Source organism: Narcine bancroftii, chromosome 1, assembly GCF_036971445.1.
Source record: "Narcine bancroftii isolate sNarBan1 chromosome 1, sNarBan1.hap1, whole genome shotgun sequence".
Taxonomy (NCBI): Eukaryota; Metazoa; Chordata; class Chondrichthyes; order Torpediniformes; family Narcinidae; genus Narcine; species Narcine bancroftii.
In genome coordinates this window covers 76,903,290-76,918,615 of record NC_091469.1, presented here as the reverse complement: position 1 = coordinate 76,918,615, position 15,326 = coordinate 76,903,290, and the positions used below count along the sequence as shown (strand labels likewise).

General features: G+C 42.3%; 1 protein-coding gene across 5 annotated transcripts in view; it reads left to right on the top strand.

The window, feature by feature from the left end:
- The window catches only part of vps13a (vacuolar protein sorting 13 homolog A), a 397,184-nt gene that overhangs the window by 130,014 nt on the left and 251,844 nt on the right, over window positions 1-15,326 (top strand). For all 5 annotated transcript variants that reach the window (XM_069930496.1, XM_069930495.1, XM_069930501.1 and 2 more), the window contains 4 exons: window positions 75-207; window positions 434-551; window positions 8,135-8,276; window positions 8,526-8,616. In XM_069930496.1, the coding sequence (XP_069786597.1) occupies window positions 75-207; window positions 434-551; window positions 8,135-8,276; window positions 8,526-8,616 (484 nt within the window). The remainder of the gene's footprint in view (window positions 1-74; window positions 208-433; window positions 552-8,134; window positions 8,277-8,525; window positions 8,617-15,326) is intronic.

Sequence of the window (15,326 nt, the reverse complement as noted above, 5' to 3'; positions counted from 1 at the left end):
TTCCTATATATGCAAGGAGAGTAATTCTCGGTCTTATTTTAAAATTTTGCATTTATATCTTTCATCTTTCTAAGATGATTAGTAAAAGTCGTGCACACCTGCCTCAAATCACAGCTGGAGAAAGCACCTTGGAAGATATCATGGCCAGAGCCTATGACTGTTTTGATGTTCGGCTGAGTAGTGTTCAACTGCTCTATGCTGAGCCAAGTATGTATTTTCTTAAATGTCTAAAAGCTACAAAATTATTGCTTGATACTTATTTTATAACAAATGGTTTTATATATCAAATTGTTATGTATATTGAATGATTGATGATTAGGTAAATAGTTACTTCCTTTGTAAATTTTAAGATTATTTGATAAATTTGGCATTTCACTGTCTGATAATTACTGAGGTTAAAGAATGAACTTTAATGAAATTTGTTTTGATTTAGCGGAGAATTGGAAAGCAGCTCGTAAAACAAAGCAATCCTCTCAGCACATCTTGCAACCTATGGATTTAAAACTTGAATTTTGCAGAGCAATGGTTGTCACTGATTCAAGAATGCCGAAGTACGTATGTATTTTATTAGTTAAGTGACAATTGATCTCACAAACTGGGACACCTGTTAACCTATTTGGGTCCTTTGATCATGAAAAGGGATTCAAATGGGTGAAGCTGTGATTTACTTACACTTGCAATTGCTTTTGTTGTGGACAATGTGGGTTTTCTCCACATTGTAGTAGTCAAAAGCAGAATGAGTGATTGCTTTGTGGAACACCTTTTTTAGTCCAGAAGGATAATCATGAGCTTCATATTGGCCTACCACTTTTACTTTCCATTCCCACTCTGACCTATTAATCTACAACAGTGATTCTCAACCTTTTTCTTTCCACTCACATACCTCTTTAAGTGCTCTGTGATTAGTAAAGGATTGCTTAAGGTGGTATGTGGGTGGAAAGATAAAGTTTGAAAACTACTGTTTTAATTGTAACTAATTGACTCATTATGCACACGGTTTCATAACTCCAAAGGAAATGACAATTTTTCTCAAGCAAAATATTTCAGTAACCATTAGATCTAGAGCAGTGATTCTCAACCTTCCCTTCCCACTCACATACCACCTTAAGCAATCCCTTACTAATCACAAGCACCGAGGATTTTACTTAAAGTGGTATGTGAGTGAAAAGAAAAAGGTTGAGAACCACTGATCTACAGCCTCCTGCATTGTACCAGAGGAACAAACTTCGTCTTCTGTGTGAGTTCGTTACTTCCTTCAAAACTCTATTGAATTCTGCAGTTTTAGGAACTCTCTCTCTTTTCACCTGTATCTAAACTGGCTATTTCTGCTGTTAAGCTCTATTTTTCCTCACTTTCCATCATTATAGTATGGCCAACAGCAACACGTAATACATAGCACAGCCAAAAAACAAAATTAGCTTCTAACTCCTACAACATGACATAATGCAGTCACATCCTATCAGGGCTATTCCCTTTGTTCTACCCATCCCTCTGCTACCTGCTTTGCAACTAAAAACAAATTTGTTTTCTCTCTTTCCCTGCCTGAAATTAGGGCATGCACTGGAAAATTTCTTCTCTTTTCTCAGATGCTACCTGATCTGCTGAGCAATGGGCTTGTACAACTTTGTCCATATCCTAACATGTATTTATCCACTATCTCTCTGTTTACTGATCTAAAAAGTGTGGTTGGTCTGCAAGGTCTATTTAAAAATCGTACGCTTTCAAATCTCTCCATTTCCTTGATCATCTTTATTTTTTTAATCTTCCCATGTATCCATAATTTTATCTGCTGAACTTTTGAGCATTATCCCTTGATTTAGCCAGGTCCGAATTTCTACCATTCTCTCTATCTCTAATTTTAAGATCCCTTTATAGCTGGCCATTTAGGTTATTATCAGATTTGTTGATAGCTCAAGTTTTTTGTGACATTTTTACGATCACATTGCTGCTTAATAAATGCTTATTGCTGTATTCGAGATATTTGGAAATGCAATGTGAGGTACTTAAATAATTACAAGATTTAATTTTTTTTCTCAATTTTGTATGTACAGAATTTGATGCTGTAATATTTCAGTTTGAAATTCTGTTTCACTTTTTGTTCAACTACATTAAATACATATTCTAGTTTGTAAGCACAGTAAAACCCCTAGTATCCGGGACCTCCAGGGATTGGTAGATGCTAAATAAGCGAGTTTTCTGGTTGCTGGAGACTCACTCTTACGATGCCTTAACTAATTTACCTGCATTAAGAATGGACAGTTTAAAAGACAAAAAAGTGTATTTACATACACTGAACAAACTTCACTTGCATGAACCATGAACCTTAAAACATTTACCTTATTTTGAGTCACATTCTTTGAAAACATTTAACTGTCACTGCATCCACAGGTTTCCGCTGCCCCTCCCACAATGACCACAATAACATCGTAATTAAACCCCCCCTCCAAGTTACAGATAAAGACTTACTAATATACTTAATAAGCATACTCAAAGATAAAGACTCTTACTAAGTATAGATAGCCGCTTCTATTTGGCTGTCTGTACCCACTCCAACCACTGTATTCGCTATGACGCTATTGTGCATACTTAAATCCCCGCGAAGCACGCTAGTTTAAAAAAAGGAGATGGAGCTTGGCTGGTGGTGGATGCCATTTGTTGAATTTAACAGAAAAGCATTTGTGTTGTCTGATTATTCAATGCATCAACAAACATGGTGTCAGAAGTCTGAACCTGAAGCCTTCAAGTGAAAAATGAGTAACCAACGCCACGTTTGTAACACATTTATGACAGCACCATAATGGCAGACAGATTCAGAAGGCCTGACCGCTCGTGTTTGAAGGCAATGTGGCCGAGAATTGGCACATATTCGAACAAGAGTAAGACATTTTCATCACGGCAGCGCATAGTGATAAGTCTGCCCGAGTCAAAGCATACATTTTACTAAATTTAGTGGGCTATGAGGCCATCTAAAGGGAAAAGTCATTCATATATGCAAATGAGGTGCATGGAGGGGGTATCATTATCAGTCCAGCTGAGTCAAGAGAGGACCCCAAATGTTTAAAAAGTAAATTTTGAGAAATATGTAATCCACAAAAGAACTTGATGATGGAAAGGCACAGATTTAATATGAGAAACCAGAGGCCTGGCAAGTCAATTCAATCAGGACAAGGACCTGTGACTTCGGCGCCCTCTGTGATGAGTTGATTAAAGACAGGATGATCTGCGGCATCGGCGACGAAGGCATGAGAAAGGCACTGCTGCGTGACAATGAACTAACGCTTGCAAAGACCATCTCCACGTGCCTGGCTTACAAAACCACAGAAGAGGACAGCAAAAAGCTAACCCCTCTGCAGCAGCCAGGCGCGAGCATAGACGCAGTCCAGGCGGGATCTGCAAACAGGCAGGGACTGGAGGCCAGAAGACAAGCCCTGCTACACTCTCAGCCAGGACGGAGTGCGGCAACTGCAATGGTGACCATGTGGCAAGACGAGAGATGTGCCCGGTACTTGGCGAGCAGTGCAGAGAATGCTGGAAATGGAACCATTTCAGCAGATGCTGCAGAGCTAGGCAGCAACTCACCCCGAGACCCAGATACAGAAGGAAGATTAACCAGTTGGAACCTGAGCAAGGACAAACCAACTCTGATGATGAGTATTTCGTTGATGGATTGACTCTACAGATGGCAAGAGACCCAACAAGAATCTGAAGGAATAATGAAGCATTTGTAACAATGAAGATCAATGGTAAAGCAACAGACGTGAAAGTTGACACTGGAGCCAAGTGCAATGTCATGTAACGAAGAACATTCAACCTACTGAGGAAGTCAACAGGTCATACTGTGCTCCAAATCCATAAGTCTAGTGGCATATAGGGGTAGCAAAATTAGAACTGATGGTATAGTACTACTGCAGTGCTAAGTTCAAGGACAATTGCACAAACTAACTTTTTTCATAAGCCTCTGCTGGGCCTGAGCGCATGCATGGACATAGGTCCTGTTGCGTTCAGCAGAGAGGCATATCAGATAAGTCCGGCAGAAGATGATCTGATGCACAGAATCTTTCCTGAATACAGTGACCTTTTTACAGAAGAACTGGGAAAACTGCCAGTGACGTACTCCATGTGGCTCGATCCAGAAGTGAGGCCCATGGTTCGTCCAGCATGCCATATACCAATAGCAATGAAGGACAGGGCTAAGGCCGAGCTGGACAGGATTGCAGGACCTGGGCTTGATTACCCCAGTCTTCGAGTCCATTGAATGGGTGTCCTCCATGGTGGATGCTAAAAATAAGACAGACAGGAGATCCGGATCTGCATTGACCCGAGAGACCTCAATGCAACTTTAAAATGACCACACCATCTTAATGCATACTGTGGAGGAAGTTGCTGCGCAGATGGCTGACACAACCATTTTTTTCGGTTTTGAATGCAAAGAATTCCTTCTGGCAAATCAAACTTGACTACAAGTCATCACTGTTGACCACATTCAGCATGGGTTTCGGCCGATACAGATTCCTGCAAATGTCATTTGTAATCAATTCAGCCAGTGAAGTATTTCAAAGATCAATAGAGCAAATCTTTGCAGGGTATCCCTGTGCCATCATTGTTGATGACATACTGATAAAGACTTGGAAGAACACGACGTAAATTTTTAAAATTTACTTGACAAAGCCCGGAAGGCTAATCTGTAAGTGCATATTTAGGCTGAACCAGGTCGGTTACGTAGGCCATCTTTTCACAGGAGAAAGCCTGAAGACGGACTCTTCAAAGACTAGAGCAATTAGTGAAATGCCAGTTCTGACAGACGTGACAGTGCTACAAAGGGCATGGTCAACTACCTGATCAAATTCATTCCGAACATCAGTGATCTTACCACCCTGCTAAGGCAGTTTACACATTAAGACATAGTTTGGTCCTGGCAGGAGCAACAACAAAAAGTATTCCACACATTAAAAAGGCATATGTCACGTCCACCTGTTCTATCGTACTACAACATACGAAGACCAGTCATGCTAACCTGTGATGCATCACAGTACAGTCTGGGTGTAGCATGGCTGCAGGATGTAAAATCAGTGGCCTATGCATCCAAGTTACTCACCACCAATAGAGGAGTTGTTGGCAGTAGTTTTTGCCTGCTCAAAATTCAACAACTATATGGCAAACCAGTGACCATAGAGACTGACCACTTATCTCTGGGCACAATTTTGAAAAAGCCAATCCATGTGGCCCCTGCAGGATTACAGATAATGGTGCTCATGCTTCAGAAATATAACGTGACTTTAGTTTACTAGTGTAGAAAAGAAATGCATTTAGCGAATTCGCTATCTTGTGCTCCCAGAAAATTCACTATCCAACAAGCTGAGGAAGAGGACACATTTGATACAATGACAGTAACTGAGACAGCACACAGCTGAAGATGCAACTTTGAGGACTCTGAGCAGTTTTATCAAAGGCGGCTGGCCTGACAAGCAGTGCAGCCTATCACCTGAAGTTCAACACTACTTCCCATTCTGGGACAAATTACTCATTGATGATGGACTCATAATGAAAGGCCTGAGAGCAGTAGTTCAGAGTTAACTGAAAAACATTTATGTCAACATCCTGCACGGAGGGCACTCAGGTGCAGAAGCAACCAAAAGCAGGGCTAGAGACAGTTTTTTGGCAAGGGATGACTAAGAACATAGACCAGGAGGTGCAAGCTTGCTCAGTGCACCAGACTGCACCAACAGAAAGAGCCACTGCAGCTTCATGCAGTGCCGGACCTCCCCTGGTCAACTGTGGCAACAGACATCTTCGAATAGCACAGTCAACAGTATTTGGTTCTTGTCGATTCATACTCTGGATTGTTTGAGATAGACTTTTAACCCAACATCACCTCGTCGGCAGTCATTATCAAGTTAAAAAGACATTTTTTAGTGCATGGGGAACCCCAATCTCTGCTATTGGACAATAACCCCATTTCACTAGCGAGAAATCCAAACACTTTGCAACAACATGGGATTTCAACCCAGAGCAGCCCAGAGTACCCACAGTCAAATGGGTTGGCTGAAAGAGCTGTGAGGAGTGCGAAGCAACTTATGGAGAAGTTCCACATGGAAAATACGGATGTGTTCCTAAACCTGTTGAACCTAAGGAACATCCCCGGCGATGCCATATTGGTCTCTCCGGCACAACGACTCATGTCCAGGCAGACATTGATGACTCTGCCTGTGGCAAAAAGACTCTTGGAGCCTCAGCTAAAGAATCCACAAGAAATTAAATCCCAACTACTGAACAGGAGGCTAATGCAGAAAATATGCTATGATAGAAACAGCTGACTGTTCATGCCATTAGCAGAAGGGCAAGTCATAAGGATCCAGACTCCACAGGGGCTATGACCGTATAGGCATAGTTGAAAGGAGCTGCCAAGGTTCCAGGTCATACCTGGTAAAAGCAGAAGGAAAGGTGTATCGGAGAAACCATTGACACATCCTACCCATAAGGGAGCCACCCCATCCCAAACCACTCCTTATGAAACTACAGACTAGCCACCGCCATCCAGAACCATTCCTGATGAGACTATAAACCAGGATCTGGAACATGAACCCAGGGTAGGCAGAGCTCCCTCAGTTATAACCCATGAAACAAATGGCCGCAACCCCGAGACTATGGATGGCACATCCTTTCAAGCTGAAGTACCTCAAGCAGCACCTCAAGTATCCACTTCCACTAATGGCTACTACATAACACACTTTGGGCGCACTTGTAAGCCCAACCCAAAATATTGGGATTAAACTGGGTTGACTGTTCACTGCTGAACTATAATTATTGAAATGGACAACACTTGCATAGATCATGATATGTGAAGGGGTTGCCCAAGAAAGGGGATGTAGACAGCTGCTTCTATTGGTTGACTGCAGCCACTGTACTCACTATGACACTATTGCGCATGCGCGAGTCCCCACAAAGCGCACTAGTTAAAAAAAGGAGACAGAGCTTGGTTGGTGGTGGTAATCATATCCAGTATTGTATTGTTGAATTTAACATTAAAGCATTCGTCAGAGGTTGCCACTTAGTGTGTTCTGGTTATTCAATGCATCAACAAATACTAAGCAAGGATAAGGAGACATTTTAAGAGAGTCACCCCAATAGTGAGAAGCATCAACCTGCTCTTCATCCTGTCCGATGCCATTTTATTCAAACACAACTTTATTCAAACAGTTGCTATGAGCAAAGCATGACCAAGGAGCTCTGCTGGCTGAATATTTGTTCCCATTTTCACCAAAGGTTTATGTGTTATTTCAGAGAACATGTACTTTTACAATTTTAAACTTTTATTTATTGTCATTTATTTTTTATTTTATAAATTTATTTTCCTTTTTTTGCCATTTGATTGAGGTTGCTGGTTGCTTGGATTCCAGATAACAGGAGTTTTACTGTATTAAAAGAAAACACATTTATATAGCATTATATCCCATTTTGGAAAAACCCATAGAACTTGAATTACTTTTAATTGTAATAATTGAAATGTAGGAAACAATTGTAGAAATATTAAGTATATTATTTGCATATCATTAATGACTTTGTATTGTAACCTTCCATTTCATAATATTGTCACAGTTTCATAAGGCTATATATGTTTTATTTTGTATATTCACAATCCATTCTTTGACAAACAGAATGTTCTTTGGTTTTGATTGTGTGGTCTTATTTCATACCTAGTTGATTGAAGTAATTTATTACTGTGGCAAAGTTGCCTCTTTATAATTAAAATACTGCAGATGTTGAAAAAGAGTAGATTATGCAGCATCTGTAGGAATGGAGAGATGGAGAGAAAAAGAGTTAACATTTTTGTTCCACAGCTTTCTATCAGTTCTCATGAGAGGTCATCAACCTAAAATATTAATTCTTTTTCTCTATCCATGGCTGCTACTTAACGGGCATACACTTCACTGTTCAATACATTTATTTTATTTTATTTTTAGAATGATATGGTCATCCATTTACCATTTTAAATAAGAGCTAAGTTATTTCAATAACTTTAGAACTTGCAAGTGGAAAACAAAAGAGGATTTGGAACATTACCTAAAATAATTTTTGTATTGTTTTTCCAGGATTGTTCTGTACATGGCGCTCATACATGGATTTTGTTTTTCAGATTTAAAGTATATGGTGGTCTTGCTTTACTTTCAGTTTGCATCTCAGACCAAAAACTTAGAGGTGTTTTAGGATTAATTGATAGCATTCCTACACCAGAAAGTCGCCCACTGGCACCACAGGCATCTTTCAAATCTCGACAGGTAATCTTAAATTATAAATGAAGTGGAATGCTGTGAATTGCTATAAAGTATTGGTAACCTTCATGAAAGAAAATATTGTTTGTTCATGATGGATGTGGTTTTCTGAAACAAGTTCTTTTATGTTACTCATTCTAATTTGAAAATGTGGTAAAAATTGATATCCACAGAGGCAATTTTCTCCAAAGAGTTGTGTGATATTTTAAATATGATTTATGCATGGTTAATTTTCTCTGCATATAATCTGTTTAGGCACATAAACCATCGCCTGGTATGACACCACAGTCAGTGAAAAAGAGAGCACTACGCAAGGATCTGTACTCTTCTGTTCTTAGTATGACAGGTGAGATTTGCTAAAATACTGGGGGGAAAAAAAATCTTTCTTAATTCATGTGGATACCAATCTGCCTATAGTCTTAAATATTTTACAACTCCGTTATGAGTCCAGAGGTCTCCAAAACCTAGCACCAATAGAAATTCATCAAGACAATGGTTACTTAAACAAAAGTTGCATTTAATTTTCTTTAAACATAATAACGAGATCAGTCTTAAATTTATTACTATTAACAACTTCTAATTCTAAATGCACCTGTATGTAATATATATATGATCAGGAAAGTTCATTGTTTCACAGTCCAATCATTCACTTCTCACTTCTCCCAGTTCACCGGTATGAGGCAATTCTTATACTGAACAGAATTCAACATTTATGAATCTTCACCAGGCTCTGATGCTTAAAGTTAAATGGTTATCACTCAGGAAGTTTCTTGTTGGTCTCAGAGAGAAATTTGTTGCTCACTGGACACACACAAACTGATTTCCTCCAAGTGTCTTGCTGAAGAAACTTGCCCCATCATGGGTTTTCCAAATGATAACCTCTTCTTCCAGGTCACCACAGAGTTCTTCTTGTTTCCCTTGTTTCAGGAGAAACAATCTAGCCAGCCATTTCCTCTTGTAAGGACTATAAGGGCTTTGAACAGGCTGCACTCAGAACTCACTACCTGTCTTCAAAATGGGGGCTGTCAACAAGCCTGCCAACTTCCCATTTTGCAGCTTCAACTGCTTCTGTAGAATTCATCTCTCTCTCTCTCTCTCTCTCTCTCTCTCTCTCTCTCTCTCTCTCTCTCTCTCTCTCTCTCTCTCTCTCTCCCTCACTCCCTCCCTTCCACCCCGCTCCCTTTTTCTTTTCTGCTTGTAAAAACCAAAATCCTCTTACAGGCCTCCAAACTCAATCTTTGGAAGATCTTATCAGTATCTTTGAGCCTGTATTTTATTGCCCATTTCCAACTCCTTTTGAAGTTCTTTCCAAACCAGTTCCATTTTCTCTGCAAAGTCACTCGGAACCTCAACATATAGCTTCAGCAAAGCTCTTGCATTTTAAATGAGATGTGTTTTAAAAAGTGTTACTCTGTTTATGAAATGACCTACACTAAACCCCCACAATCTATCTCTTTTAAAGATATATTTATCCATCACCATAATATTGTAACAACTCTGATTTCTAAATAACATCTTCACATGACTAAATTGTTTTATGCCTGTGATATTGTTGGATGATACATTCCATATTATGACTTCGTGGCATGATGAAGTAGATACTAAATTTACTTTCTTGATCAACACCAGCAATTTTATTTAAGACTGATAAGATTGCTGAATTAATGGACCAAATTCATTTGCCCATTTTTTTTTTTTCATTTTCATCTTTTGCTTCACTCATGACCAATACCATCCCTCTATTGCACACATCTGTTTTCTGATCAGAGAGAAATGTGTTAATTTCAGTTGATCTGCCATTGCAGGGCCCATTCATCTTGCGAAGTGCAATCCAAAGCATTCTTAGACACATTTGGAGATGTGATACAGGGTCTGTACACAGTGTGAGGATATTCATTTATTGAGACTGAGCCAATTCCATGCAGACGAGCGTGCAGTCAGTCATTTGTGATATCTTCTTGTGCAAAGTCCCCATCCTCTGGTCTCTTGACCAGGCAACGTTATCATTAGTTATATAGCTGTTCTGATCAGACCTTGATTACTTTAGGGAGAGCCTTGGAGGACAATCTGGGACTTTATTGTGATGGGAACTGCCCTGGCATTGGTGCCATTACCTTTCATTAAGTTCTTCTTTAGAGCTATAAGATCTTGATGTTTTATTCATTGTTTTTTTATGGAGTACAATGTTCCTTGAATTATTAGTCCTGTTGCTGCCGCCCGGGGGGCTCGAGGTCCTGCCTGAGTCCACCTGAGGTAATAGCCGCTTCGTGGGGAGAGACAGCCAGCCGAGACCGGGCCTGCCCGCACCGCTGCCCGAGCACCGAACACAGGCCGCCGTCGCCAGGCAAACCCCGGCAGCCCGCACAGCCCGACCATTGGCAGCCGAGCCCCGGGCCGGGAGCGGTCAATGAGAACTGTTTAATGTATTTCAGAGTTTAATACACATTTCAAAAACCAATAGTCTAAACACTAACAATTGTGAAATCCATTGCAGGGTTCTCTCCAGTCTTAAAAAAAAATTTTCTACTAGAACTTTTCTTTCTGATCCTCAACCAATGCTGCATCCCCTTTACTCGGCTGCGGCAGGAGTAAACACACGCAGGCCGATTCCAGGGCGCACCACTCCATAACTGGACAGCGGTCGTAGATCTCCAGAAATGGTTCAACCTAAAAGGGGAGGCAGGCCTCTTCAGCCCGGTTAAGCAACTTGCATAGGAGAAGGTCACTCTGATATAAAACCTACGACCCAAGGACCTCACTGCCACGTCCCAGCTTGCTTGGCCACGGCACATGAACCATGGGTGTAAAGTGTGGGGTCAGTACTGTGCACACTGCACTCCACCTAAAAGCTCCTTTGCGCAGACCCGAGGACAGGTCCACGTCCTCCCCCTCAAAAGATGCACACAAACTCAAGTTAGCATGCTGGAACATCAGAACCATGCTAGACAAGGCTGACAGCCACCGACCTGAACGTCGGTCTGCCCTCATTGCACATGAACTCCTCAGACTTGACATCGACATAGCCGCTCTCAGCAAAGTCCGCCTTGCAGATGTAGGCAGCCTCCAAGAGCACGGCGCGGGCTACACACTCTACTGGTCTGGCAAGCCTCAGGCTGAACGACGCCTATCTGGCGTTGGCTTCCTGGTCAAGAACTCCATTGCCTCCAAACTCGAAAACCTCCCAACAGGCCACTCTGACCAGATCATGTCCATGTGACTCCCCCTTCAAAACAAGCAACCACTCTCATCAGTGTCCATGCTCCATCCCTTCAGGCACAATCAGCAGAAAAGGACAAGTTCTATACTGATCTGCGTAACCTCATCCAACGCACCCCTACAGCCGACAAGGTTGTCATCCTTGGCGACTTCAACGCTCGCATCGGCAAAGACAAACCTGGCCAGGAATCCTTGGCAAGCATGGTGTCGGCAAGTGCAATGACAATGGGCGCCTCCTGTTGGAACTCTGCGCAGAACAGCGGCTTGTCATTACTAACACCCTTTTCCAGCAGAGACAGCCTGAAGACTACCTGGATGCATCCCCGATCCAAACACTGGTACCTCCTGGACTATGTTCTGGTGCGAAGAAGAGACAAATGAGATGTGCTCCACACCAGGGTCATGCCCAGCGCGGAATGCCACACTGACCACCGGCTTGTTCGCTGCAAGCTCAACCTTCACTTCAAGCCAAAGTTCAAGAACAGTGGAGCCCCCAGAAAGAGGTTCAATGTTGGAAACTTGCAGTCAGACATAGTGAGAGGAAACTTCCAGGCAAACCTCCAAGCAAAGCTCGAGGATGTAAACTGCCTCATGGACACGTCTCCTGAAACCCTCTGGGATCAGCTGAAAACGGCCATACTGCAATCCACTAAAGAGATACTGGGCTTCTCCTCCAGGAAAAACAAGGACTGGTTTGACAAAAACAACCAGGAAATCCAGGAGCTGCTGGCAAGGAAGCGATCTGCCCACCAGGCTCACCTTGCAAAGCCTTCCTGGCCAGAGAAAAAACGAGCCTTCCGTCTCGCATGCAGCCATCTTCAGCGCAAACTCCGGGAGATCCAAAATGAGTGGTGGACTAGCCTCGCCAAACGAACCCAGCTTAGCGCCGACATTGGCGACTTCAAGGGTTTTTATGAGACAATAAAGGTGGTGTACGGCCCCTCACCCCAAGTCCAAAGCCCGCTGCGCAGCTCAAACGGCGAAGTCCTCCTCAGCAACAAGATCTCCATCCTCAATCGATGGTGAGAACATTTCCAATCCCTTTTCAGTGCCAACCGCTCAGTCGAAGAATCCGCCCTGCTCCAGCTCCCTCAACAACCCTTGAGGCTAGAGCTGGATGAGGTCCTTACCCGGGATGAGACATATAAGGCAATTGAACAACTGAAAAGTGGCAAAGCAGCAGGTATGGATGGAATCCTCCCCCCAGAGGTCTGGAAGGCTGGCGGCAAAGTTCTGCATACCAAATTGCATGAGTTTTTCATGTTCTGCTGGGACCAAGGAAAGCTGCCTCAGGACCTTCGTGATGCCATCATCATCACCCTGTACAAAAACAAAGGCGAGAAATCAGACTGCTCAAACTACAGGGGAATCACACTGCTCTCCATTGCAAGCAAAATCTTCGCTAGGTTTCTCCTTAATAGACTAATACCTAGTGTCGCCGAAAATGTCCTCCCAGAATCACAGTGTGGCTTTCGCACAAACAGAGGAACTACTGACATGGTCTTTGCCCTCAGACAGCTCCAAGAAAAGTGCAGAGAACAAAACAAAGGACTCTTCATCACATTTGTTGACCTCACCAAAGCCTTTGACACCGTGAGCAGGAAAGGGCTTTGGCAAATAATAGAGCGCCTCGGATGCCCCCCCCAAGTTCCTCAATATGGTTATCCAACTGCACGAAAACCAACAAGGTCGGGTCAGATACAGCAATGAGCTCTCCGAACCCTTCTCCAACGGCGTGAAGCAAGGCTGCGTCCTCGCACCTTCCCTCTTTACTATCTTCTTCAGCATGATGCTGAAACAACCCATGAAAGACCTCAACAATGAAGACGCTGTTTACATCCGGTACCGCACGGATGGCAGTCTCTTCAATCGAGGCGCCTGCAAGCTCACACCAAGACACAAGAGAAACTTGTCCGTGAACTACTCTTTGCAGACGATGCTGCTTTAGTTGCCCATTCAGAGCCAGCACTCCAGCGCATGACGTCCTGTTTTGCGGAAACTGCCAAAATGTTTGGCCTGGAAGTCAGCCTGAAGAAAATTGAGGTCCTCCATCAGCCAGCTCCCCACCATGACTACCAGCCCCCTCACATCTCCATCGGGCACACAGAACTCAACACGGTCAACCAGTTTACCTACCTCGGCTGCACCATTTCATCTGATGCAAGGATCGACAAAGAGATAGACAACAGATTTGCCAAGGCAAATAGCACCTTTGGAAGACTACACAAAAGAGTCTGGAAAAACAACCACCTGAAGAAACACACAAAGATCACCGTGTACAGAGCTGTTGTCATACCCACGCTCCTGTTCGGCTCCGAATTATGGGTCCTCTACCGGCATCACCTACCGCTCCTAGAACGCTTCCATCAGCACTGTCTCCGCTCCATCCTCAACATTCATTGGAATGACTTTATCACCAACATCGAAGTACTCGAGCTGGCAGAGTCCGCAAGCATCAAATCCATGCTGCTGAAGACCCAACTGCGCTGGGTGGATCACGTCTCCAAAATGGAGGACCATCGCCTTCCCAAGATTGTGTTATATGGCGAGCTCTCCACTGGCCACCGAGACAGAGGTGCACCAAAGAAGAGGTACAAGGACTGCTTAAAGAAATCTCTTGGTGCCTGCCACATTGACCACTGCCAGTGGGCTGATCTCGCCTCCAACCGTGCATCTTGGCACCTTACAGTTCAGCGGGCAGCAACCTCCTTTGAAGAAGGCCGCAGAGCCCACTTCACTGACAAAAGACAAAGGAGGAAAAGCTCAACACCCAACCCCAACCAACCAATTTTCCCTTGCAACCGTTGCAACCGTGCCTGCCTGTCCTGCATCGGACTTGTCAGTCACCAACGAGCCTGCAGCAGATGTGGACATACCCCTCCATAAATCTTCGTCCACGAAGCCAAGCCAAAGAAAGAAAATTCGATCCGTATTTGGTCTTAACTAAAAGTATACATTTTAATTTTATGAAGGATTAATCTTTCATTGGTTTTTCCCTCTAAGAGTAAATTGTATTCCAACTGCAGTCCAAAATATAATGCATTAATTCTTCAGCAAATTAAACTACATCTTTCATTGTCCTCAGTATTGACTTTATGAATTCTTATCTTTTTTGTTTAATATGAACTTTTTATTTATGGTCTGCTGAACTGCTTTGAAATATTCATGCTTTTAGATTTCTTCATGTAGTAACACCGAGTTCTGTGACAGAGGGATTCTTGTGGTACGATTTGTACCACATGGAGGTATGAAACATTCCAAAAGAGAAGCCAAACTGCTCATTCCACTGCTTAGCTATCAAGCACTTCATTACTTTATTGTCCTAGTTTCAGAATATTGATTGAAAGTACATTTTTTCAGATCCTCCCACAAATATATTTGGATTATTTTAGTTTTTTTCCAAAATATTCTACATTCTTGAAAGTTAATTGTCTTCCAAATTAGTGCTGAAGAGGGACAATTTATTAATCCAGGTAGTCTGTTTCCAACGTGCTTTGTTTTAATAGGAATTCATTTGTTTATTCCCTTGTACCTGATACAGATGCCTATTATTTTTGTTGAAATACACAAACCAATATCACTTGTGTTAACTTCTCTCACAAAGTAAAAATCTGTTATTGTTGTGGGTCTTTTCAAACTAAATAGCCCTGTAATTTGATATAATTAACAAATTACATACGTGTGTTACATGTTTAATAATATAAAAATAGTGTTTGTTGTAACTACGTTCGAGTAAGTAATACACCATCCTTAGATCGTACGTTTAAAATACATGCACAGGAAGGTGGGGTAGGACATTTTAAACTGATAAAAGTAAGTGATAAAAATGTATTTTTTTGA